General features: G+C 44.2%; 1 protein-coding gene across 5 annotated transcripts in view; it reads left to right on the top strand.

Moving 5' to 3' along the window:
• Positions 1 to 25,417, top strand: part of RFFL (ring finger and FYVE like domain containing E3 ubiquitin protein ligase) — a 73,830-nt gene that overhangs the window by 34,105 nt on the left and 14,308 nt on the right. For 4 of the 5 annotated variants that reach the window (XM_036339405.1, XM_036339407.1, XM_036339406.1 and 1 more), the window contains exon 2: positions 20,158 to 20,345. In XM_036339405.1, the coding sequence (XP_036195298.1) occupies positions 20,166 to 20,345 (180 nt within the window). In that variant the 5' untranslated portion in view covers positions 20,158 to 20,165. Of the gene's footprint in view, positions 1 to 15,510; positions 15,592 to 20,157; positions 20,346 to 25,417 lie in introns of those variants that run through there. The other variant, XM_036339409.1, reaches the window with a different exon arrangement.

Raw genomic sequence — 25,417 nt, 5'->3', positions numbered from 1 at the left:
TCTGACTCAGCCCATATCCCTGGCTGCTACTGTATGCTGTTTCCATTTAAGCTTCAGGGAAGGATCTTATCCCCCTGCAGAGAAAATGGGGTGTCACCTAGCTTCAGCATCTCTCTGCCGTGGGTGATTCTGGAGTTGAAATGGCCTCCTCTATTCTTTTTTAAAAGATTTTTCTAAGTTTCTTTGTTGACCACACTTTGATGTGGCCACATTCTTTATTTAAATATATGAATACCATTGTCCTCCTCTCCTTATTTTTGGTTTGGAAGACATTGTATCTTCTTAGAGGGACTTTACATATCTATACATATTGCTTTTGTATTGATTTTATTATCTTAATTTTATGGGTTAAGTTATGAGATTTCTCCAGCTCCTAACTTGTCAACCTCCCCTTGTTCCCTGCCTCCTTTTCCACTGTATTTAAATTCAAATTCCGAGTTTGATTTTGAAGTACTCAGTCTGACTCCATTCCAGCTATTCAGTTTAGCCATGGCTCTCTGGATCACTAGTTATTATTATTACCATCCCTCCCTTTGTGCCCACTTATGTCTCAACTCAAATCTAATTATTCACTGTACCTATATGGCCTTGATTGTCCTACTTGGGTGTCCTTGGTTCTGCTGTGTTTTCTGCTTCGAATATCATTCTTTCTATGGAGCCTCCTTGTCTGATCCCTCATTGGCAGTAATCACTTTCTTCCTCAGGGTCTCATAATAAAGGATTATTTTCTGTCTCCTTTATGGCACAGTACATACATTTTAGTTGTTTGTGGACATGCCTTTATCTCTTACTAGACCAGAACCTTATTGTGCAGGTCTATCTGGTCGACCTTTGTATCTCCTCTGGTGTCTAATTCAGTTCCCTGCACACAGTGAGCATTTGATATCTGTTGGATGAGTGAATGAACAAACAGAATTTCAGATTTAAGTGTCTGCTTGTTGGTTTAGATTTCTCCTTTCTTTGCTTTTCTCACTCCTTTTCCATTTCCTTTTCTTTCAAACTTGCTGTGCTTTCTCTTGCACTGACTCACAGAACTTCTTGTCTTCACCACTCCCTTTTTTTACCCAGATTTTGCCTCATTCTTTCCCCATTAGCAGTCACTGTGTGGGAGTGCCACATGCTGCTGGTCAGATTTTCTCCATCCTTTTGTGGCTGGCTCTATTCTCTCCAGGAATCATATGACCGGCGTGGTTGCATTAAGATCTTAACAAAAAGACCATGTGTCAAGAACAGTCCTTAAGATTTGCTAGCCTGTTGCTTTCAAGTGGGAAACGTTCTGACAGACATTTCAAGGGAAAGGGAAAACATCCTTGGGTACTTGGAAGGTAGATGAATGCATATAATCACACTGTGGGATTGGGATGTTAGAGGCATCGTATTTGACCATAGAAATAATGCAGGAAGCCACAGAAGCTTCTGCTAACTGTTAGCATTGAATCCCTGAAATTTTTTCTACAGCTGGAAGAAACATTAAGAGATTAGTGTAATCCAACCCTTTCCAGATGAGAAAATAGACCCAAAAAGGCTAAATGACAAGTCTATAAAACGGGGATATTCATTGCCTTGTGTTTACTCCCAATGCTGAATGTGACTTGGGGGAACCACTTCCTCTTTGAAAGCAATGAAAGTTTTGCTTGAAGTGGAGACTTTGGTCTCTAAAACTGAAGGCTTTTGCAATGCTGAAAAGTAGACTCAGGTTAGTAGCAGGTTGGACCACTGTCGGAGTTTTGCTTCTGGGAAATTGCTCAGTGGGAACTGGCTGACAGAAAATTGTTCCTTCTATATTTAAAAAGAGGCCAACATTTAATAATAAAAACATCCATTATTTCTTGTTATTTTCCCCAGCGCCCATATTCTAAGTTTTGTTTCAGGCTTAATTTTCTTATCTCAGCACTTTTGTGTTTATATTGTTTACTCTAGGTCAGATGTTAGTAGAAGCATGGGAAATCCAGAAACTGAGAGGCCCATACTTGTTTGTTGGTGCTTTTCAGGTGACTCTTACCTGACTCACAGGATAATATGTTTTATTGTCATTGAAATACTGTCCAGTGAACCAGTTGTTGGTAGATATGAAAATTTACCTACCTGTTTGTGGCTAGGGAGCAGCCCTGTATAGAGACAGCCCAGAACAGGAAGTCAAGTGCAAACAGGATGTGCTGGTCTTTACTGTAACTTGTGTGCCTGTGTTTTGAAACTTTCTGTGGTTAAAAAGACTTCGAGTATTTGAGTGTGGCTGAAGAAGTGTCTGCTTCTGGTTTGAAAAGGAGGTAAGGTACCTAGACCATTACTGCCCTTGCCTATAAGCATGTCTTTCATCTACGGATCAGGTCTTCCTTCCTGATGCTGAGGCATTGTGAGTTTTCCTAGCTTGTACCATTATTACATCCCTATCTATATATATAAAAGCCTAAGCAACCGTTAGGACCGAACTATTGGAATGACTAGTCAACCAGTCACTATGACGTGCACTGACCACCAGGGGGCAGACTCTCAAAGCAGGAGCTGCGTCTGGTGGTCAGTGGCTTCCACAGCAGGAGTGCTGCTCAGCGGCGGCAGGTGCAGCAGGGCCGGGATGAGCAGCAGTGGAGCTGCGCCCACCCCCCAGGGGTCCTGGATTGCATTTCGAGAGGGTGCAGGCCAGGCTGAGGGACCCACCTGTGCATGCATCCTGCATCCTCGCACCGGGCCTCTAGTGTTCTCTAGTGTTTTATAAAATGAAACCACTGAATTGACTGATTGTCTGGTAGCTGTAGGATTCAAGCTGTGCTTGGCTATTATTTTTTAAATAACAGTAGAAGATCTTAGCCTAGAGTTCACCAGCCTTTCAAAGTATAGGTTCCTTTTGTTGGATTCCAGGATTTCTAGCACATCTTTTGAGTGTTTCTCCAGTTCCTAATCTAGGCAATGTAACAAATTAGTCTTTGAGTTGAAAATGTTTCTTTGAGGATTGAAGGCTGGATCTAAAGCTAAATGCTGAATTGTTTTACCCCTAGGCAAGTTTCTGGAGAGGAGATTAAATAAGTAATCTGTTTGTGGGTCATTAAGCTCGTAAACAGCCTAAGGAACCCCTATTTCCTGAACCCCCCTCCCATTCTTGTTTCCCACTGTGAAATCTGCTTCATTATGTTCATCAGGGGGCTGGATTGGCTATAGTATAACTAATTTTGGGACCTTTGTGGGTTATTATAACTGCTCGAGTTATTTCAGAACAGGTCCATTCTGATGGTCTCAAACCATAAACTAATGAGCATGAGGCAGGAAAAGGTCTGGTCCTGCTTTTTGTGCATTCTGTATCCTTGCCACATTGCAAAGAAGACAAGCCTTTCACTTTTGTAATTCCAGGACCAAATGGGCAAAGTAGTAGCACATTTCAGCATCGATGAGGATAGCATTACTTTCTGATATCAGCACAGGTGTCCTTTTTTTTTTTCTTTACAGGTTTTTTTTTCTCAGGAAAAAAGGAGTAGAAAAGATGAGCCAGTTTGCACTTTGTTGTGGGACATATAGGCAAAGAGTAAAACCTAGAGATCCAGGTTAAGCACATGTCACAAGAGAGAATATGGTGAGAATACAGAGGTTTCCTTTGTGATATTAGACAAATTAGAAATCTCCATTTCTGCTTCTTGGGATAGGTACTAGGCATCACACATCCTGGCAGGAGCAGAAAACATTTTGGAAAGTCAGCATAATTTTCAGATTGAGATCAAACATCAAACCAAGCCAAAGGACTGTGGAAGGAAGGGGGTGGGTAGTCTGAATTCACCCTGGATTATCACAAAATCCCATCTGACTTCAGTGCAGTGCAAGCAGTTATGGAGCACCAGGTGGGGGGCAGAGGTGTATGTGTTCAGTTCTTTGAATTTGGTAAGAGAGAAGGGGTTGAGGCGCTAAGGGAGAAAGTTTAAACCGCCTGGACTGTGGGAAAAGTGGCCAACTCCTTAGCATTGGGGTAGAATTGGGAAGAAATGTAACAGCCTAGGGCTGCATCCAGGATAAACTACTTCTGACGACTTTAGAGAGGAGTTCTTTGGGGATTAGAAAATTAAGAGTTGGTGGGAGGGGCCTGGAGCCATTTAGTTCTTAGAACATCATTGGAAAACTAGATTGAGTCTGATTAAAGGTATCAGCATGTCTAACAAAAAGATAGATGGGGGATATAGCAGATAAACTTTGTAACTTTAAAGAACCTTAAACAAGTTATTCATGAAATTATTTATAGCCAACTTTTATTGAGTATCTATTATGTGCTAGGCTTTAAATACCACTAGAATCTAGTCTTTGTTAATTCTGTATACTATAGCTCATTTGGCTATAGTAACTCGTGCAGTCCACTTTGGAAAGGTAAAATGCCTAATTTTGATACTAGACCGAATGCCTGTTTTGAAAGGCTGCCTTTTCTTAGGGCACAGGAATGCCAAAATCCTCTCCCCTGGTCTCTGGCTTCGTGAGCATTTTTTATCCTGGTTACCCATTAGTCAGTCACTGTGATAATATCTCGTGAAAGCAGCTTCTTCCCTTAGAAGGTCCATAAAAGCTTATCCAGTAACTCCTGTTTCCTGCACAAGAGAGTATGCGGGGGATCAGTCTCTTTATTCGTGATGAGCTTTGTCATCAGTTTTGATGGAAGAAGGATCCTGTGGTAATTAAACTGCAGGTCCGTTTATTCTGTTTTCAGCATTGTTAGGAGATTTTACTCTGAACTGCTTTCTTTTCCTGATTGACTCACCCTTTGGGGCAAAATGCCTGGGCTGAAATTAAATGTGTAGGTTTCTCTGCTGCAGTGTTCAATCTGTCATCTCCTAAACTTCACACTAAGAAGCAGCCATTTAATTGGTCAGACCCCGAGGGTGATATTTTGGCACAACTCCATTGGTTAGAATTACTTTTCCCTGAACTTCACAGCAGATGCTGCGGCCCCTCTGCAGATCTTTGTCATAGACTAGTTGAAACCAGGGAGTTTCCAAGAACATTTATTACTTGTGATTATTATGTATGTTTTTCTGTTGTTTACAACAGTTATCACTTCAGGAAAAGAGCTCATTTATTACCAGTGGCAAGTGAAATCTCTCTCCTTTTCTTCCCCTTATTCATAGTGCCACCTTAACACTTTATGCTCCAAGACCCTCTGTTCTATTTCATACATCCTTTTGTCATGTTTCTCTTTCCACCTTGCTTGTGCTGTGCGTGTCAATAGCAACAGGCAAAGCTCAGCTTAGACCTGGTGTATCTGGTGGAGGTCTGTTTCTTTGATTTCTAGGATTTCTTTTCTGTTATTTTACTTCTCCATTTGCTTTTTGAGCGTTCTATTTGTGTCCTTTGCAATTCTCATCACAGCACCATTCCAAACCCAAGCCCCTGGAGGGCATTGAAGCTTGAAGTGATGGTCTGTTGTTTACCTTTGAGGCTCTCTCTCTCTGGTTTTCTAATGCTGTATGAACCATCAGTTTTAATATTTTTCTGTTACTTTTGGATAGTAGTCTGTTACCACTCTTTTCTTACTGGTACTTCTCAAGTAATCTTAGTAGACATTTAAAAATTATCTTCAGCATGTATGAGGTAGGCTTTTCCTTACAAATATTTATGTGGTTTTATGTGTTTAAACCCCTTAATTTGCTGATTACCCTGGAATAATGATTGGGGAGTTTTCAAGCATGAATTTCTGCCTCACCCTTAAAGCTCTAATGCTGTTACCATTAGTAATACTTCAGTAAATACCTGGTGATCACATTTACCTGGCACTAAGGCTGGGACTAATGCTGTAAAGTAGACTCACTCTTGTTTCCTGTTTCACTTTCCACACCTAACCATGGGCGATGAATATTTTAAAAAGAATTATACTTTGAACGTCAGCCCAAGGACTGAAGGGTCACAGGTTCGATTCTGGTCAAGGGCATGTACCTCATTACCTCAGTTGCAGGCTCTATTCCTGGCCCTAGTTGGGCACATGCAGGAGGCAACCAATCAATGTGTCTCTCTCCTCCCTTCTGCTCTCTCTAAAAATCAATGGAGCCCTGGCCAGTTTTGTTCAGTGGTTAGAGAATTGGCCCGTGGACCAAAAGGGTCTCAGGTTCGATTCCTGGTCAAGGGCATGTACATTGGTTGCAGGTAGGGGCGAGTGTAGGAGGTAACCAATCAATGGATGTGTCTCTCTCATGTCAGTTTTCCTCCCACCTCCCCCCATTACTTTCTCTAGAAATCAATGGGGAAAATATCCTTGGGTGAGGATTAACAACAAAAAAAGAATTATACAAATTGTTAGGCAGTTGTTAAATATAGTGCTACTTAAATGCTCATCCCCTCCGAATGCAATCACCATGCAATGCAGAGACCTTGCCAGTTTTTATTCTTGGAATACCCAGCACCTAGAAGGTTTGGCAGACAGTATTGCTAAATAATCAGATGAATGAATTAAAGTTATCGGGAGGTGTACAAGATGCCATGAGAGCAGACAGGGTCAGAGGTTTTCCTGAGGAAATAAAGGCCACCTGCGGGAGGTAGGTGGGAGGCTGAGAAAATAACTTGAGGGAGGTTCCTGAAGTCAAAATAAGCTTGGCATTTGAGGGACTGAAAGAATGAAAAGGTAGGGGAGCTGGATCTAAGAGCAGGGAGAGGGAGGCCCTGAGCTCTGAGGATTTCCTTTCAGTTTTACTTAATGGTTACCAGTGAAAAATTTATTAAAAGGAGGGTAATAGAGCATTAGTTGTAGTTGACACAGTTAGGTCAAAAACCCCTACTCAGCTGAAACAAAGCTGGCCAGAATGGAAACTGAAACACATCCTAAATGTCTATTAAGGGCTTTATCTTTAGAAAATTGGGGTCTATCTATAGCTCCTGTACCCTGAAGTTGAAAGTAGGAAATGCAGATGACTTCCTGGATGTAAAAATTAAAATGCTGGGGGTTCCTAGGGATGGTTTTTCTGTCCACTCCAAGTCTTCAAAGGTTGGCTTGGTGGGTAGGTATCCCTTTTTGATGTCCCTAGAAGGGACTAGAAATTAGTATTAGGTATTTCCTCCCTGCTAGCCACTTTATGTGATTTCTGTCTCTTCTCTCTCAGGCAGTCCATTAATCTGCTCTCCCAGCGCACAGGCCCTTGAATTCCTATTGCTAAGGGTAGGGAGTATGGATGGTGAAAGAAGACCCCTCTTTCTGTAGGACTACAAATTAATTAAAACACTGGACTTACATTCTGTCACTCTCTAGCTGTGTGACCCTGGTCCAGCTACCCAATCTTCTTTATTTACAAAATGAGTATTTCAATTCTGATTTTTGCAGGATTATTGCATTAAATGAGATAATAGATGCAAACATAACAACCCACTTGGCACATGTTAGGTGTTGTTGTAGTGTTTTTACTTTTTTCTTAAAAAATGAAATTTTCTATGGCTCATTTGAGAAAGGGACTCCCTGAGTTGTGGTGACCTCCAACCATAAAATTATTTTCGTTGCTACTTCATAACTATAATTTTGCTGCTGTTATGAATTGTCATGTAAATATCTGATATGCAGGATGTATTTAGGCGACCCCTGTGAAAGGGTCGTTCGATCGCCAAAGGGGTCGCGACCCACAGGTTGAGAACTGCTGTTCTAAAGGTTTGATAATTTTTATTAAAGTACTAGAGGCCCGGGGCACGAAAATCGTGCACTGGGGGGTGGGGGGGGGGTGGTCCCTCAGCCCAGCCTGCATCCTCTCCAATCTGGGACCCCTTGGGGGATGTCCAACTGCTGGTAGGGCCTAAACCGGTAGTTGGACATCCCTCTCACAATCCACACTGCTGGCTCTCAACCACTCGCCTGCCTGTCTGCCTCATTGCCCCTAACCACTTCTTCCTGCCAGTCTGATCGACGCCTAACTGCTCCCCTGCCAGCCTGATTGACACCTAACTGTTCCCCTGCTGGCCCGATTGCCCCCCAACTGCCCTCCCCTGCCAGCCTGGTCATCCCCCAACTGCCTTCCCTTGCAGGCTCGGTTGCTCCCAACTGCCCTCCCGTGCAGGCCTGGTCCCCCCCCAATTGCCTTCCCCTGCAGGCCCAGTTGCCCTCAACTGCCCTCCCTCCCCTGCAGGCCCGGTCACCCCCAACTGCCCTCCCCTGCAGGCCTGGTTGCCCCCACTGCCCTCTCCTGCAGGCCTGGTCACCTCCAACTGCCCTCCCCTACAGGCCATCTTGTGTGAGGGTGTAATGATCAATTTGCATATCACCTCTTTATTATATAGGATTACTTGTGAGGTGGAGAGAGAAGGCTGAGCCCGAGCTCTAGCGTCTTTGAAATCTTTACCATGTCAGTTTGTATAGAGGCTCTGGAAGCTGTTTGGGAGAGAGGCACATTTTTTTTTTTTTTTTTTTTTAGCTGATCACGAATTTTTTTTTTTAATATATTTTTATTGATTAAGATATTACATATGTGTCCTTGTCCCCACGTTACCCTCTACCCCCCCCCCCACTCATGCCCTCACCCCCCCCCCCTGTTGTCCGTGTCCATTGGTTAGGCCTATATGCCTGCATGTAAGTCCTTTGGTTGATCTTTCCCCCTTACCCCCACCCTCCCCTACCCTCCCTCCAAAGCCCGACAGTCCAATCAATGCCTCTCCGTCTCTGGATCAGTCCTTGTTCATCAGTTTATGTTGTTCATTATATTCCACAAATGAGTGAGATCATGTGGTATTTATCCGCTCTCCAGTTCCATCCATGCTGTGGCAAATGGTAAGAGTTCCTTTTTCTTCTTCCTCTTCTTAAAGAATACCTTTCAGCATTTCATATAATCCTGATTTGGTGGTGATGAACTCCTTTAGCTTTTTCTTATCCGTGAAGCTCTTTCTCTGACCTTCTATTCTGAATGATAGCTTTGCTGGATAAAGTAATCTTGGTTGCAGGTTCATGCTATTCATCACTTTGAATATTTCTTGCCACTCCCTTCTGGCCTGCATGGTTTCTGTTGAGAAATCAGTTGACAGTCGTATGGGTACTCCCTTGTAGGTAACTGACTGTCTTTCTCTTGCTGCTTTTAAGATTCTCTCTTTGTCTTTTGCTCTTGGCATTTTAATTATGATGTGTCTTGGTGTGGTCCTCTTTGGATTCCTTTTGTTTGGGGTTCTCTGCGCTTCCTGGACTTGGAAGTCTATTTCTTTCACCAGGTGGGGGAAGTTTTCTGTCATTATTTCTTCAAATAGGTTTTCAATATCTTGCCCTCTCTCTTCTTCTGGCACCCCTATAATTCTGATGTTGGTACGCTTGAAGCTGTCCCAGAGGCTCCTTACACTATCTTCATATTTTTGGAATCTCTTTTCTTTTTTCTTTTTCAGTTGGGTATTTTTTGTTTCTTTGTATTTCAAATCTTTGGCTTGATTTTTGGGATCCTCTTGTCTGCTGTTGGATCTCCGTAGATTATTCTTTATTTCAGTCAGTGTATGCTTAATTTCTAGTTGGTCCTTTTTCATGTCCTCCATGGTCTCACTATACTTATTGAGGGACTCATTAAATTTATCGGCGGTTTCCATAAAATTCTTGAAAAACCTTATAAACGTGGCCTTGAACTCTATATCTAGTCGTTTGCTTTCCTCCATTTCTGCCATTTGTGACCTGTTTCTTTGTCTCCGCATTTTGGCTGCTTCCCTGTGTTGATAGAGTGGCTTTGTGTGCTAGGTGTCCTGTAGGGCCCAGTGGCTCAGCCTCCCCAGTTACCTGAGGTGGACACTCTTGGTGCACCCCCTCGTGGGCTTTGTGCACAGTCTTGTTGTAGCTATGCCTTGGTTGTTGTAGGATCACTGGGAGGAATTGACCTCCAGGGCAATTGGCAGCGAGAATCAGCTGCCTTGATGATGCTCAGCTGTGTAGCAATGCAAGCCGCTGTGGGGCCTTGGTCCTTCTCTTGGAAGCTCTGGGTCTATCTGGCCCGGCTTCGGTTAGGTAATTACAGGTTGCAAATGGCCGGGGCATTCATATGCAAAAGCCTCTGCCACAGCCTGGGCGGGGCGGGGTCTCAAGAAATCAAAGGGCGGAGAAAGCAGCTATGGCGGAGCCTCAGCCCTGCCCTAAGGAGTCGCGAGTCCCAGTGTCCCGGCAATGGCTGCAAGCACCTCTGAGGGAAAGCCGCTCTCAAGCTCGCCCGCTGCCAGACAGTCCAGTATCTCCCCGTATGAGTCCTGGGTCCCCAGAGACTTCCCGGAACCGGATTTCAGAGCCGTCGGGAGCTTGTGTCTCCCTCCGGATTCAAAAAGACAGCCGTGTCCTCAGGTGCCAGACCCTTTCCGCGCGCGAGCCCCCGTACCTCTGCACGCCACCTCCGCAGCTCCTCCCGCTCGCAGTGTGCTTTTCTTTCCTTCTAGTTGTAGAATTTACACTCAGCCAGCCCTCCTGTAGTTCTGGATGATGTCCACCTTGTGTTTTTGATGCATTTATCGATTGTTGTGGGAAGCAGCAATTTCCCGGTGTTTATCTATGTCGCCATCTTAGTTTCTCGAGAGGCACATATTTAACACTAGAGGCCCGGTGCACGAAATTCATGCATGGGTGGGGTCCCTAGGTCTGGTTGGTGATCAGGGCCTATTGGGGCTATATCGCCCAGTCCCTATCGGGGCTGGGTCAGACAGGGCCTGCCAGACAGGACCTGCTGGATGGGGGTAGTGATGGAGCATGGGAGGTTGGCTGTCAGCCCCGAGGAGGGAGCGGCCCTTGGCCCCCCTGGGAAAGGGGCTGTGTCCGTCACCACCCACCCCCAGTTCCCTGTCCCAGCCTGGGGCCTGAAGGCCCTGCTGGGGTCAGGAGAGGAGGCAACAGTTGCTGGGTCGGGCGTGGAAGGAACAGACGCCAGATGCTGATGCTGCTGGCCAGCCACGGAAGTTGGCTGTGGGAGCACATTGACCACCAGGGTGCAGCTCCTGCATTGAGCATCTGCCCCCTGGTAGTCAGTGCACGTCATAGCGACTGGTCGACCGGTCGTTCTGGTCATTCAGTCCTAACGGTCACTTAGGCTTTTATATATACAGTGGCCTTAACTTATGAGCTTAATTCGTTCCGTGACGGAGTTCGTAACTCAAATTACTTGTATGTCAGATCATAAAGTGAACGAGTGAGACACGTGATGCTGGGCTGATGTTGTGGCGTTCACTGTGACGTTCGCTGCGCCAACTAGCGGTGGGGTATCTGAAGCTGGCTTGTAACCCGAATTTTAGCTCTCAACTCAAAGCAAAAAATCGGCTAAGAGACGGCTCATATCTCGGAAAAACTTGTTAGTCGGGACACTCGTAAGTCAAGGTCCCACTGTATAGATTAGCCCCATGCCTATGATAATGCCTGCCATTTACTGAAGTACTGCCTTCTGCTTTTTCTGTAAGATTGAAATCCTGGTGACTTGCCTCATGCTTGACCAGCAAAGGCATGCTCTCTACTGATCACCTACTCTGTCTCCCGCTGTGACAAATAGGTACATCCATTCGCGTTGTACTAAAGCTCAGAGAGGCAACTTTCTCAAGCTCATTCAGTTACTGTGTTAGAGCCAGGATTTAAGGTCAGGTGTGACTGAGTCTAAAAGCAAAGTGAAATGTTTATTTGGGAACTTTTTTTTTTTTTTTACTGGTTTGTTTTCTAAATATTTAGCCCTAAAGTGAAATTCTTATCTAGGGACTATGCAAATTGTCTGTTAGGTTTTAGAGCCTGGGGGACTGTTTTCCTCTGTGTGCCAGCCTTGTGAAACAGCCTTGTTTATGTCCCGCCCATAGACCACTTGAGCAGGGCTGTGGATCTCATTTAGGCCTTGGGTTCTAAAGTTCCACAATATACTTGTAGCCTCTGTGACTTAGGTGTTCTGAATTCTTTATTCTCAAATAAATAGCTCAGAAATAATCTCAGTATCACAGAGAACATGCTTCATTGTCCCACACCCAGCAAGTGAGACCAGTCTGCAGTATGGTTTACTCCATGGGTTGCTTACTTACAAATGCAACAGTTGCCCTATTTGATGCTCGTGTTGCCACCAGCATTGTGAATCTTCCCCTTCCGAGGTGGACACCTCAGGCAGGTTTACTGGAAAATTCCAACTGCGATTCTGAGATTCTGTATTGAATTAAACAGTTTCAAAGGGCGTTCAAGTTTCTTTTCAAAAAGACAAACTTATTTTTTAAAGTAAGCAGCCTTCGACGTGGAGAGATGATTTTAAATTTCAGGTGAGTGCTCAAAATAATGATTGATTCTTTATTGTATGGGTGATGTGATCAACGGTGCCAGAGCTCCTACCCAGGTCCCTTGGTTGGTAGGAGACGTAGACTTTAGGTAAACAAAGATAGAGACGGACGTTGGCTTTCCAGCCAGTCGCCACTATTGAACATCTAGGCTGTTGCCGTTTTTGAATTGTAACTTACAATTTAGTGGTAACTTATTTTAATGAGTTATTTATTGGCACTTTATGTATGTTACCTCTCATCCCTACAATTACCTTCCAACAGGGGAGGTATTATCTCCTTTATGTAGGTGAGGAAACAGACTTAAAAAGCTTACCTAACTTGTCCAAGGTTAGCTACCCTTAGCTTTTGATAAGGGTTTTTTTTTTCCATAGTCACTTTATGTCATATAAATATTGATAAAACGCTTTGGGCTCTAAGGAGAGATAACTAGTACTTGCTTCACCAGCTGTATTGATAAAATATCGAATGTTCTTTTGGTCTCAGTTTGTTCAGTCCACAAAGTATTTGAGTGTCTGCTATGAAGTGGTCGTGTGCTTGGATGATGCCAGTAAAAAAGTGAAGACACAATAAATATAATTACAGATGATGATAGTTATCATGCAGGAAACGAAAAGGTCAATGAGAGTGTATGTGACTGAGGAGGATCCCCTAAATCAGCAGTATTCAAGTTGAGACCTGAAGGATGACAAGGAGCCAGGAGAACAAGCTTTTTAAGTTTGCAGGAAGGAGCTTCTGTGCTTGAAGAACAGAAAGGATACCATGGCTGGAAGCTTAGTGAGTGGTGAGGAAAGGAGCATGAGGTGAATTGGAGAGGTAGGCAGGGGCTGATGGCACACGCAGGGCCTGAGGGCACATGCAGGGCCTGAGGGCACATGCAGGGTCTTCTACTCCTAAAATGCAGTGGAAATCCATTAAAGAGCTTTAAGTGTGTGTGTTTTGCGGGGAGGAGGGAAATGGATGATGCCTGTGGAGGAAGAATCGGAGAGGGGCAGGAACTGAAGCTGGGAATCTAGTTAGGAGGCTGTTCTAGACTGGAAATACAGTAGAGCACCGAGTCCATGCCCTCATGGATTTTTTATTTCAGTTAGGTGACGCAGTTAACAAGTAAGCAGATAATACTAGCTGGTACTAAGTGTCATGTATGAGATTAAAAAGTGATATTTAGACTAAGGGGGGACTGACAAGAAGGAGCCAAACATGTGAAGGTCTGGAGAGGAGTCTAGGCAGAAGGAACAAATAGCAAGTTGAAAGGGCCTAAGGAGGGAAATGTAATAGAGGAGAGATGGTGATTTAGGCCATTGTCAGGGGCGGGGGAGATGGGAATTTATGAGTCTTCAGCTTAAGCATGGTATTTAAAGCCACTGATTGGGGGTCTCCTTGGGAGAGAGAGTGGGCACCAAAGACAGCCTGGGCACTCCCAACATTTAAGAAAAGAGGGAGGGGGAAGAACCAGCAAAGCAGCTTTAAGGTAAGAGGGAGATCAAGAGTGCGGAGTTCTGGAAGCTCAGAAATGGTTAGCAGGGAGAGAGTTTCAGGGAGGAGGGAAGGAGGGTCCCTGTGTCCTGCAGGAGATTGAGAAGTGTCACCTGGAATTCCTTGGTGATCTTGCAGAGATTAGGTGCAGTGGTTAGGCCAAGCTAGGTTGAGCAAGTGGAGTCAAATGTTGAGAGAAATTTTGATGTAGAGGAGAGCAGAGGAAAAGGTCTTTACCAAGGAGTGGGGACATGGGCTCAATATGGTTTTCTTTGTTATTGTTCTTTTTACAAATTACAATATTACCCTAGATGCTTTAAAACCCTCTCTTAAATAAACTTTTAATTGAAATATAACTAGAGAAGTCCACAAATTGTAAGTTAGATTTTGATGAATTAATAGGCTTCAGGGTTTAAGTGCCGTCTGTTCAAATCCTGGCTACTATCTGTTAGCTGTGACCTTTCGCAAGTCAGTTGACTTCTCTAAACCTTGGCTGTCTTGTCTCACCTGAAGATGGGAAGAACGAATCTGCCTTGCCAGAATTGTTGTGAGGATGAAATAACATGAAATAACAATGGATGGTACCCAGCTCAGTGCCGGGCAGATAAGAGCAGTCTTCCAATGAATGGCTACTTTCTTCTTTACTTGTTAAAATATGTAATTATTTATCAATTACTTCAAAGAGGCATAGCTCAGCCATATTGCTAGGCTTTTCATAGCTGTTCAAAGCCATTGCAATTGTACTTTAATTGCTTTTTATGGGTAATATGCAAGATGAAGCAAAGCCCATTCTGTAGTAATGATCCATAACGTGGGGCACTTTTCTTTATGCACTTGGAGCATAGATGCTTTTAATAATTCCAGGAATACGGTATGACAGTAGCCAAAGCACTCAATAAATGAGATGATTCTGTAAGGCTTGCCATCTAGACATTTTCTGATTTGCCAGATCAGAAAGGTGCTTCTTTGAGGATTTGGGGGCATTTTAATTAGGCGTCTTTAAAAGATTTTTATAAAGTCTTATACAGTGCATTCACCATAAATATGTTAATTCCAAAATGTTGCTGTCTCTGCATCCTTGTGAAGCCTGTTGTTTCAGGCTTGACACACAGACCAGTCAATTAAAATTACAACAGATTGGATGAGAACCTTGGGGACTTGACTTTACTGCTGTGGAGTTTGGTGGTTAGCAAGATGGTTTTGGAGTTGCACTGCACATAGCACTAATTTTACTAGGACACTGACATTCTAACCCCTCTAGGCCATGGGACCATTTTTTAAAAAAAATATTTTTATTGATTTCAGAGTGGAAGGGAGAGATAGAAACATCAGTGATGAGAGAGAATCATTGATTGGCTGTCTCCTGCATGCCCCACACTGAGGATGAAACCCGCAACCTGGGCATGTGCCCCAACAGGGAATCAGACCATGGCCTTCTGGTTCATAGGTTGACGCTCAACCACTGAGCCACGCCGGCCAGGCCATGGGACCATTCTGACCCTTCTCTGCTCCATGGTAAAGCCCATGACAACCACTGATCCATTTAAAATTATTTGACTTGATCAGGTGAACAAGTGAAGAGGTGTAGGAAGAAATCACATTACCTCCCCTCCTGCCTCTAACAGACTGTACCTGGAATAGGTCCTCTATCTTACCCTGGGTTACCACTGTAATTTTCCTGTTCAGCAGGGATCAGTCTCCCCAGAAATACTTACTAAGCTGACAAAATCTCGTGAGCAAGCTAGCCGGTCCTGCCTCACACCACAGGACTCTTCCCCAGGGAATGGTCAGTTTTCCTGTTCACCCCAGCCCTACATCTCTCCTTCTCCCCTGCAGGCAAAGTGGAGGAGGCGAGCCTGGCAGTTTCCAAACACACTCAGTGGGAGAGCAGCCAGAGACCGTATTTGAGGATTAAATCTCTCAGTCCCTCTTCTGAAGAGGGTGAGGGGATTTGGAGAAGGGATTTTCAAGCCCTCAGTGGAGATTTGATAATTTTCTTTCACGGTCAGAAGGAGGTTTGCAGATCTGAGAAGGAAACTTTCAAAGTTGTCAACATAGGGAAACTTCTTTATACACCTCACAATTGGTTCCACTTTCAGTCCATTAAGTTACATAATCAGATGCCATGTATGTGAATCTGTTTAGGGCTGAGGGATTGAAAAAATATTCCCAAGAGAAAAATGTGTAGTTTGTGTGGCAATGTTAAAATTATAAACCCTTTCACTCCCCAAAATAACCCTGAAGATAGTTATTTTTTAGACTTAGGGTTTTCCAGTTTGGCAAGAGAGTACTTTTGTTTGTTTTTAACCCTCACCCAAGGATATGTGTGTGTGTGTGTGTGTGTGTGTGTGTGTGTGTGTGTAAATTTTTTAGAGAGAGTGGAAGAGAGGGAGGGAGAGAGAAAGAAGCATCTATGTGAGAAGGAAATATCCATTGGTTGCCCATGCAAATGCTCCCACTGGGGCAGGGATGGAACTAGCAAACCCAGGTACTTGCCCCTGACCAGATATTAAACCCATGACCCTTTGGTGCACAGGCCAGCGCTTTAACCACTGAACCACTGGTCAGGGGGCAAGAGAATAGTTTTAACTGACCACATTAGGACATGTGTCTTTTTGGTATGGAAATATATGTCAAAATGAGTAAAAGCCTGGTCTGTTGACTGGTGAACGTGTTCTGTTTGAGTGAGCAGGTGTGAGGTATGTTAGCATTGAGGATTCTTTCCACCTAGCCTTTTTCATAATGACCCCTTCTCCCACACATACATATCCCCAGGATAGTAAGACTGTTCATCACTCAAACATGGGGCTTATGGAATAACAGCGACAAATTTCAAGTCTTCTCACAGAACCAAGACCTTGTAAGAGTAGCCAGATACTTAACAGGCCAAGGGCTATTCTTTCAAGGCTCCCTAGAGGAGGCAGTGAAGATTAGATGTAAAGTTAGAATGAAAGTAGTGCTGAGGATGATTCATTCTCCTGACTCCCAACTGAGGAAGAGCTTTCTTAGCTTTTGTATCAGGGGGAGCTCTAGTGCCTTCCTGGCTGAAGTCTCCTGGGGGCTGGGACCTTGTCAGAATCACTTTTGGTCACCCCAGTGCCTAGCACACAGCTGGTGCGTCTGAAATAAAGCGCGAATTGAAACAATATACAGCGGGCCAGCTTTCACTGGAAACATACTGGCTCCTACAGATTGTGCTTCACCACGTGCACTTACCCGTTGTGGCAGAGTTCTTATCTCTGGGGAAACCATTGCAGCATGTGTATTCCTAGTGTGGAAGAAAATGTGTTTTCTCATGGTTAAATCTATCACTCCCCTCCTTTTCCTTTTTATTTCCTTTTTTCATTTTTCTCTGCTAATGCTGTAAGCTTATCTTTGGTTATATCTGTCTTTACTTCTGTTCCACTCTCTAGTGAGAGGTGACTTTTCTCCTGCCCAGAAGTGTCCACCCAGAATCTGACCACTAGGTGCCATGTTTCCTGCTACTCTGGCCCTTACTCCCATAATTTATCACTAGCTTATTTCCTCTATAATTTCCTAATCTTTGGGGGTTTCCTCTACAGTCTTCAAATATGTCTACATTTCTCTTTATTTTAGTGACCTGGATCTTCTTCAGCTACTGCCTTCTCTCTCCTATTCACAGTCAAAAGTTTCTTGAAAGAATAATTTATGCTTAGAGTCTGGCAAATCCTCACTTCTCATTCACTTACCAACCTGTGGTTATCTTCCTAAACTACTCAGGCAAAGAGCATACCCACATTTTCCTAAAACTAGGTCCAAAGTTTTGCATTTTTTATTGTGTTCTACCCTCTGGGTCATTAGCTAGTGTGGATAATTTCTTCTTGAAACTCATAACACTCTTTCAGTTTTCCCACCTCTGAGCATTCTTCCTTTCTCTTTCCTGCTTGTTAGTTTTCCTTTGCTTGCCCTGTAGATCTGGTCTTCCCAAGGGTTCTCACAGACCCGCCTCTTTCCTGCCCTTCACCGTCCATCAGTCTTCTGCCCCACTCTGGGTTTATTAACATACTTGTAGAAGGCTAAGGATTCCCAAACCTTCATCTTCAACAGAGACCAAACCCCTGTGTGCTGTGCATACATCAGCATGTCCCACAGAACAAAATTCAACTCCTCATCTTAACCTGCCCCCTCCACACACAGGTACATGCCTCCTCCTGAGGGCTTTATCCCAGTTAGTGATTCCACTGTCTGTCCTGTTGTGCAAGTCAGAGTCCCTGGGATTCATCCAAGACTGTTTTCTTTCTCCCTTCCCCTACCTTTTCAATTCATTGACACAGACTGCTAATTCTGGCAAAGATCTTGGGACAAGCCCAGAAAGCCAAATCATAGTGCTTTTTGCCTGTGCATTCCCAGAGAAGTTGTAGTTAAAATATTGTTATGATGATAGTAGCAACAACTAATGTTTATTTAGTGCTTCACAGCCAGAGATGTCCAGATGAGAAAAATGAAGTACAGAAAGGTTATGACTTGGGTAGCATAGCCCATCACCGGGGCTTGGGACCTCTGTTTTACCCGGATCCTATATGCTCTTTGTATTATGACACTGTCACAGGTGTTTCCATCAACTGATGATTTAAAGAATTACAGAATCCCTCCTTCAGAGGGCTTCAACAGTACTACCCCACTGTTGTCTCCATTCTCTTGACAGCAAAGAACTCGTTTAACTAACTGCTCTTTACTTCATTATTCCATGTGAACTGTTAATTACCAGTAAGGCAGATCCCCCCCCACCCCACAAGTCTGTGGAAAGTAAGAGTCTTAGAGTCTTCATGCAAGTAATAGTGAGTCAGAGAGGGATGTGTAGGAAATGGAGCAAATGTGTGCTTAGTTAAGATTTAAATATTGTGTGTGATTCATTCACTCAGTAGCACTTGTTGAGTACCTATCTGCTGAATACTGTATTACTAATGGTCCCTGTTCTCATGGGGTCACAGGCAAGTGTTTGGGGTGGGGCAGATATAAATTGGATCCGCCTACAAAAGCGAATGAATTATATCACAGGTGTATTGGAGGCAAGTGTTGGGAAGCTAAAAAGGCCCTAGAGTAGTCAGAGGCCTGACGTTATCGCTGTGTCAACCAGGAAGTTACTCCCTCTGCTGGGCCTTTTGCTTTTCCTCTATAAAAGGACCAAGGTTGAAACTGTTGGCTTCTTAGTCCCTTCCAGCTTATCATATCTTTGAACTATGATTTCACAAAGGCACTTTCAAGAAGTCAGGAGGCAGCGCAGAAAGTACCATTCTTTTATGGGAACTGATTATTGAGTAATAACACTAAATGTTCCATTATTATCTTGGTAAACATAGAGTTCAGGCTCAAAATGTCCATGTTGACTGCCTTGGTCTACTGAGAAAAGCACACTCTTACTTTATCACGGCATTACTTGGCATTTTAGTGGACTGTCTTGCCATCTTTAGGTTATTCTGACATTTGGGAGATTAACTCCTCGTTGTTTTGTGATCTTAAAAAATCACCAATCCTGCCCTGGCCAGTTTGGATAGAGCATCGGCCTGCAAACTGAAAGGTCCCAGGTTTGATTCTGGTCGAGGGCACATGCCTGGGTTGTGGGCTCCATCCCCAGTGGGGGACTTGCAGGATTATTAAAAAAAAACACCACCACCATTCCCTTTGTCCCTAGTACCTGTATTTGGTATGTCAAATGGGAATAATAATCCAACACTTTTTAATAAACTCACAGAGGCACTGATTGAGCAGTGAAGCTAAATTTTATTGATCATCTACTCTGTGTACGACACTGCTAGGGGAAGGTACACACGGGAATAAGTGGTTACTTCTCTCGAGGGATGTATGGTTTAGCGGTAGAAAACAAAGGGTGAGTGTATCTGTGCAACCAGCTGCTATAGGTGCTGTGATGGAAGCTTATATGGGATTGCAGGTACAAATGTAAGAGTAGTTAGTTCTGCTGGCTGGTGGGAGGGGAAACCGAGGGGCAGCAGCATGGTGCAGGGAGAAGAACTTTAGGTTTAGAGTCAGGAGGACCTGGGTTTTCCGAATCTTGATTTTCTATATATTAGTGTGTGACCTTGACTTCTCACCTATATACAGGAAATAAAACCTTTCACATAGTCAATGTGAGCATGGAATTATGCAGTGTGTGTGTCTGTGAGTTCTAGGGGAAGGTCATGTTCCTGAATAAAGTGGGTGTTAGGCCCCTTGTAATCGCTACAGCAAGAGATTTTATTTGAAGTTAGATCTCAGATTAAACCCAAACAGGGATCAGCAACCTTTCAAAGGTAGTGTGCCAACTTGGCCGCCCGTGCTGTCCTGGCAGATCAGGTGTCTATAGTCGCTTCTTATGTGCAAAGGTGGTGGTGCAGGAGGTGGCAGGAAACCAGTGGCCCAACATATTGTGCCTTGACTCTGGCAGCAGGAGTGGTTTGAGTGTCCCAGCTCACCTGTGCCCTCAGGAATGGGAGTGCACTAGAGGTGTGTCTTAGTTCTGACCTTTTTCCTTTTCCTCCCGTTCACCAGATTTTATCATGTGGGCAAGCTGTTGCAACTGGTTCTGCGTGGATGGACAGCCTGAGGAGGCCATACCACCCCAAGGAGCCAGGGCGCAGGCCTATTCCAATCCTGGGTACAGCTCCTTTCCTTCCCCAACAGGCTCGGAACCAAGCTGCAAGGCCTGTGGGGCCCACTTCACAAACATGGCCAGGAAGGTGAGTGTTGACCACCTCAGGCCCTTGGGCCAGCTCACTGCCTTTTCTATCCTGCCTCTTGCCTTGCCTCTGCTTATGCAATGCCCATAACCCAGGCCCATTCGTTTCACAAAAGTAATAAAGGAAAAACTAACCAAGCAAAATCAAAGCATCTCAGTGTAGATTGGAAGCCCGCTCGACCTGAATTTAGATATCAGCTTTGCCATTTACTAGCTGTATGACTTAACCTTTCTTGAGATCCTTTTCTTCGTTTATAAAATGGGGATGTAATAGCTGTACCCATCTCACAGTGTTGGGAGAATAAAATGAGACAAGCTGCAAAGGCCAGTACAATGCCTGGAATGTAGCAGGCACTCCATACTATTTCCTTCATTAGCTGCCCTCATAAACAGCCTGACTGCAGATTAACTTGTTCATTTTAGTGAAAGCAATGCCACGGATTTCTCAGTACATCAAGACCTTAACAACACAGACGGGAGCTTATTTCAAATGGCGATTTCATTTGAAATGCTCCATGGCATGTTTTCCAGATTAGCGAGCAGGAAGGAAACTTACTGGCTGGGTAATGGTGTGTGGGTGTGGGCCCTCCCTTTGTCAGCTCCCAGAGGCAGTGTGCTCTCTGGTCAAGCGCCATTAGAGCTGACGGTGAACCTTGACCTGGAGAAAGAACTGTATTCTGCATTCCTCGGTAGAAGGAGAGGTTTGCAATCCAGAATGGGATGTTAAAATGGTGATAATAGGAAAATTGAGAGGAAGAAACCCTTTTTAAACCATCTGCTGTATGCCAGGACTGTTTTAAGCAATTTAGATTTGTTTCATTTAATCCTCACAATAATAACTCTGTGATGTAGGCTTTAGGGTTCCTAAACTCCCATTTTATAAGAAACTAAGGCTTAGAGTTTCACAGTTAAAAGGAAAGTGTTTGTGTGAAGTTCCGGACAAATAGCATAAGAGACATTAAAATACTGCTTCTTGTCCCTCCTTAGGTAGAACCTCAAGATCACATAGTTATTCATGGCAGAGTCAGGATTCAAACCAAGTCTTTGACCCTTACGCTGTCTCCCAGGAGACATTCAACATGTCAGAACTTCTGCAGCTTGGAATGTAGCTTGAAGTGTTGACCCCCTCCCCCCTACCCTTTTTGTCTGTAAATGATGGAGGATTGGCATGTTACCTTGTAGGTTGTATTTTGCCTGCACTTCACTGTAGTGCAGCAAAGGCGGGCACTTGGCAGAGCTTTATTGTGATTTGCTTAGCTACCCAAGAACTCAGCCAGAGAGGCTGTTGCAGGTCGTCAGGGAGCCGTGTCTCGGTGGGCAGAGGTGCCCCTCCTTTTATACTCAGATGAAAAGTTGAGTCAGTAAATTGAGACTGAAGTGGAAAACAGAAGGAACTCGGTGCCACATGGCCTCAGTCTTCTCAGTGATGGAGACGGTGGGGTGCAGTTAGGATCTGAGCTGAGATGGAAGGAGGGCTCTTGGGTATTTGTCACATGCCTGGTGCTGAGTTTGGCATTTCAAATGCCTTCATTGGTTCCTTACAGAAGCCTATGAAATCTGTACTATTGTTTATTCCCATTTTACAGATGAAGAAATTATTCTCTTTATCTAAGGTAGTAGTTTCAAGGACTCCTCGGGTACATCAAGATAGCCAAAGAGCTGCTGTTCTCACAGTTACACTGCGAGGAATGGTAGGAACAACTGCTGATAGAAGTGGCAAAGTAATTGGCAAGAAGGAATAGGAAAAACCCTTGTGTAAATGAGCAGCATGAATTTGTAGAAGGCTTATTTGAACCTTTTTTTTAACCTGGTAGTGTATAACTTTTTATTATTCAACAATTTAAAAATTATTACAGTTACATAAGTATATAACTTAGAGTCAAATTGTTCAAAAAGTTTGTTACAAACAATAGAAGCCCCTTCTCATTTTGCTCTTCTCAGAGTCAACTACTTTAAATTCTTTGGGCTGGTTCTTTTGGTAGTTACCTCCACATTACTGTTATATATCTACTAGAGGCCCGGTGCACAAAAATTTGTGCACTCGGGTGGGTCCCTCAGCCTGGCCTGTGCCCTCTCGCAGTCTGGGGCCCCTTGGGGGCCCCTTCCCCTGGCTGCTGGCACCAGTTTTCCTCTGGCGCCCAGAACCCAGGCCTTCACTCTTTGCCGGGAGGGGCCGGCGCAGTGGGCGAGGGGCTTAGCTCCTCGCTCGCCACACGCGGGCCCCAGGGGTGTGGTGGAGGCCGGCGCAGCGGGCTTCCCTCTTTGCTCTTCGCTCGCCACGCTGGCCTTCGCTCGCTGCTCCTGCCCAGGGCCAGCCGGCTTCGTTCCGTTGCTTGGCGCCTACATATGCAAATTAACCACCATCTTTCTTGACAGTTAATTTGCATTATCACCCTGATTAGCCAGTGGGAAGCGTAGTGAAGGTACGGTCAATTACCCTTTTTGTCTTTTATGAGATTAAACTAGTAGCCCTGCGCATGAATCCGTGTGCCAGTAACTCACCCCACCCTCCAGTAGCTCTCCGCCCGTTGCCCCACCCTCCTGTAGCTCCCCTTATCCTCCCCTTCCCCCGCTCCCCTCTCATAGATTGCTGCTCTGCCCCCTCCTGTAGCTCTCCGCCGCCTGCTTGTAACTCGCTGCCCCACCCTCCTGCTGATCCGTGATCTGGTCCTTACATGGTCGGTCGTTGGCTTCACAGTGTAATGACCATTTGCATATTACGTCTTTATTATATAGGATATCTATATATAGCTATCTACCTCTCTATATACACATACACACACACATACAGTTGACCTTTGAACAATGTGGGGGTTAGGAGCGCTGACAACCTCCCCTCATCCTCCGTACAGTCATGAATACTAGATACATGTATAGCTTTTGACTCACCCCAAATTTAACTACTGTTTCTCAGTATCTGTGGGAGATAGTGACTGCCTTCTTAAAACATGTTAGTTATACTTTATGGCGTGGAAATGGAGAGAGAAAGAGCAGAGGACAGTGATGGTGATCCAGGTTTGGGGTTAAGTATGTTGAAACCTTGGGAGAACCAGGGGATCTAGCCAGTTCTTGACATTTCTCATCCAGAGGGAGAATGAGAATGAGTGAGGAAAGCTCCCCCAGAGACAGGAGGACGATGGTTGGGTGAGGAAGGGAAGACACTTTATTTTTCTTTGTAGTGGTGATCACCGCCTGACATAAATATGTTTGTGGGTTGCCTGCCTTCTCAGATGGTACATAGGAACAGAGATCTTATCCATTTTGTTCACACCTTTTATCCCCAGTGCTTAAAACAGTGACTGCCACATAGTAGTTAGGCAATAAAAATTTTAAATAAATAATGGACAGTTGCGGTGAGAACAATTTCAAAAAGAGAATGTAGACCAGAGTTTTTCTACTTTCGTTGCTTTGTGGCCGACAATTCTATGCTGAAGATTTTCATTGAGCGCCAGTCCTGTACCGGCAGCCTGCTAGCTGCTAGAGGTCTAGCTTGTGGAGATAGAGGTGAGAGGAAAGAAAGACCTAGGCCTTTCCCTCAGGTGCTTCCTCTCTGATTAAGGAGACCCACATTTGCAAAGAACTAACAGTTAGCTGGGTAAGGTAAGTACTGGGGAATCAGGCATTGCTGGTAAATTGGTCATTCTAGCTGATAATTCTAGGAAGGTTTATTGATTTGCAGAGCAGTGGCTGAAGTGAAGGTACCAGATGTGAGGCAAGTGCAAGGCTTATTTGGGAATTGTGAATGGCATGTTTGGCCAGAGTGTAGGATACTTGGGAAGTTAGGGTAGAACGAAGGTGGGATGAGGTGGTGAAGGGCCATGACTGACTTAGTAAGGAGCTTGGAGCCATCAGAATGACTTTAAACAAAGGAAGACCTGATTAGTCCTGTTTTAGGTAGTAGACATGGCTTCACTAGTAACAGGTGTAGCACTTGCCCATTTGACACTTGGCGAGACGTGATCAGAGGCTGGTCTAGGGTGGTGGCTGAGACTGATCATATAGCTCATTTAGTGAGCACCCCTTCATGCCATATTCTGTGAAGTAGTACTTGTTAACCCATTTTACAGATGAAAAATAGGAGACTCATAGACACTAAGTTACTTGAATATGAACACAGGTGAAATGTAGGGGAAGAAGGTAAATTTGAAAATGACAGAATATTATTGGCCAGTGTGCCTAGGAGCATCGCAAATGATCAAAATAAGGAACTTCCCCCCTATTTATTGGAAAAATAAATGATTGAATATCTACTGTGTGTCAGGCGTTGCCTGGGCTAGACAGGCAGAGATGAAGTAAGTCATGCCTGCCTAACAGAGCTTGCAGTCTGACAGAAGGTGGGAGCAAATGCATAGCCATACAAAGAAGATAAGAAAGCAAAAGCAAGAATACTTTTTTTTTTTTTTTTTTTTTGCGGGGGGTGGGGGAAGGCAAGTTCTAGTTTGGATATTTTCTTGTTACAAAAGTAAGAAATAATTTTGTGTGATTCACAGTGAATTTTGTGAATATTAAGGATGTTTTCTCCTATTAGAAATTTTCATTTGTAATTTCATGCTCAAGTGGATCAGCATTCTTATCGGAAGGGTTTGTCATTTAACAGCCATGGGCTTTTTAAATGTCTTGTCTGAAGCGGTTGAATTGAAACGATTACATGGATCCTACTACCTTTCTTTTCTTCATGTGGTCAGTACTTTCTGAATGCTCATTCGGTACAAAGCACAGATAACATTAAGGATTTCACAGAGGGAGCCTAAGAAAGATGTATCTCCTGCCTTCCCAGAGTTTCCAGTCCTGTAGAGAAATGGCAGGCTGTTTTTGCCACAAGCCACATATCCCATCTATATTGCTAATACCTACTGGCATTAGCAGCCCTGACAGTTCTGTAGCGAGTTTGGCATTCAGCCTCTTTAGCTGGATCAATTTGAGGAGGAAGACGAGTTTGTGTTTGGAAATATGGATGAGGTATTCAAATCTCAGAGTGGAAAGAGAGGGACTGGGTTCCTAGGTATTGCAAAAGCTCAGAGATGAGGCAAAAAGGAACCTGTTTGTGAGTACCATATCACCTTATGCTAAGGT

Source organism: Myotis myotis, unplaced genomic scaffold, assembly GCF_014108235.1.
Source record: "Myotis myotis isolate mMyoMyo1 unplaced genomic scaffold, mMyoMyo1.p scaffold_m19_p_17, whole genome shotgun sequence".
Taxonomy (NCBI): domain Eukaryota; kingdom Metazoa; phylum Chordata; class Mammalia; order Chiroptera; family Vespertilionidae; genus Myotis; species Myotis myotis.
The sequence above is the reverse complement of the archived record's forward strand: the minus strand, read 5'-3'. Positions and strand labels throughout refer to the sequence as shown.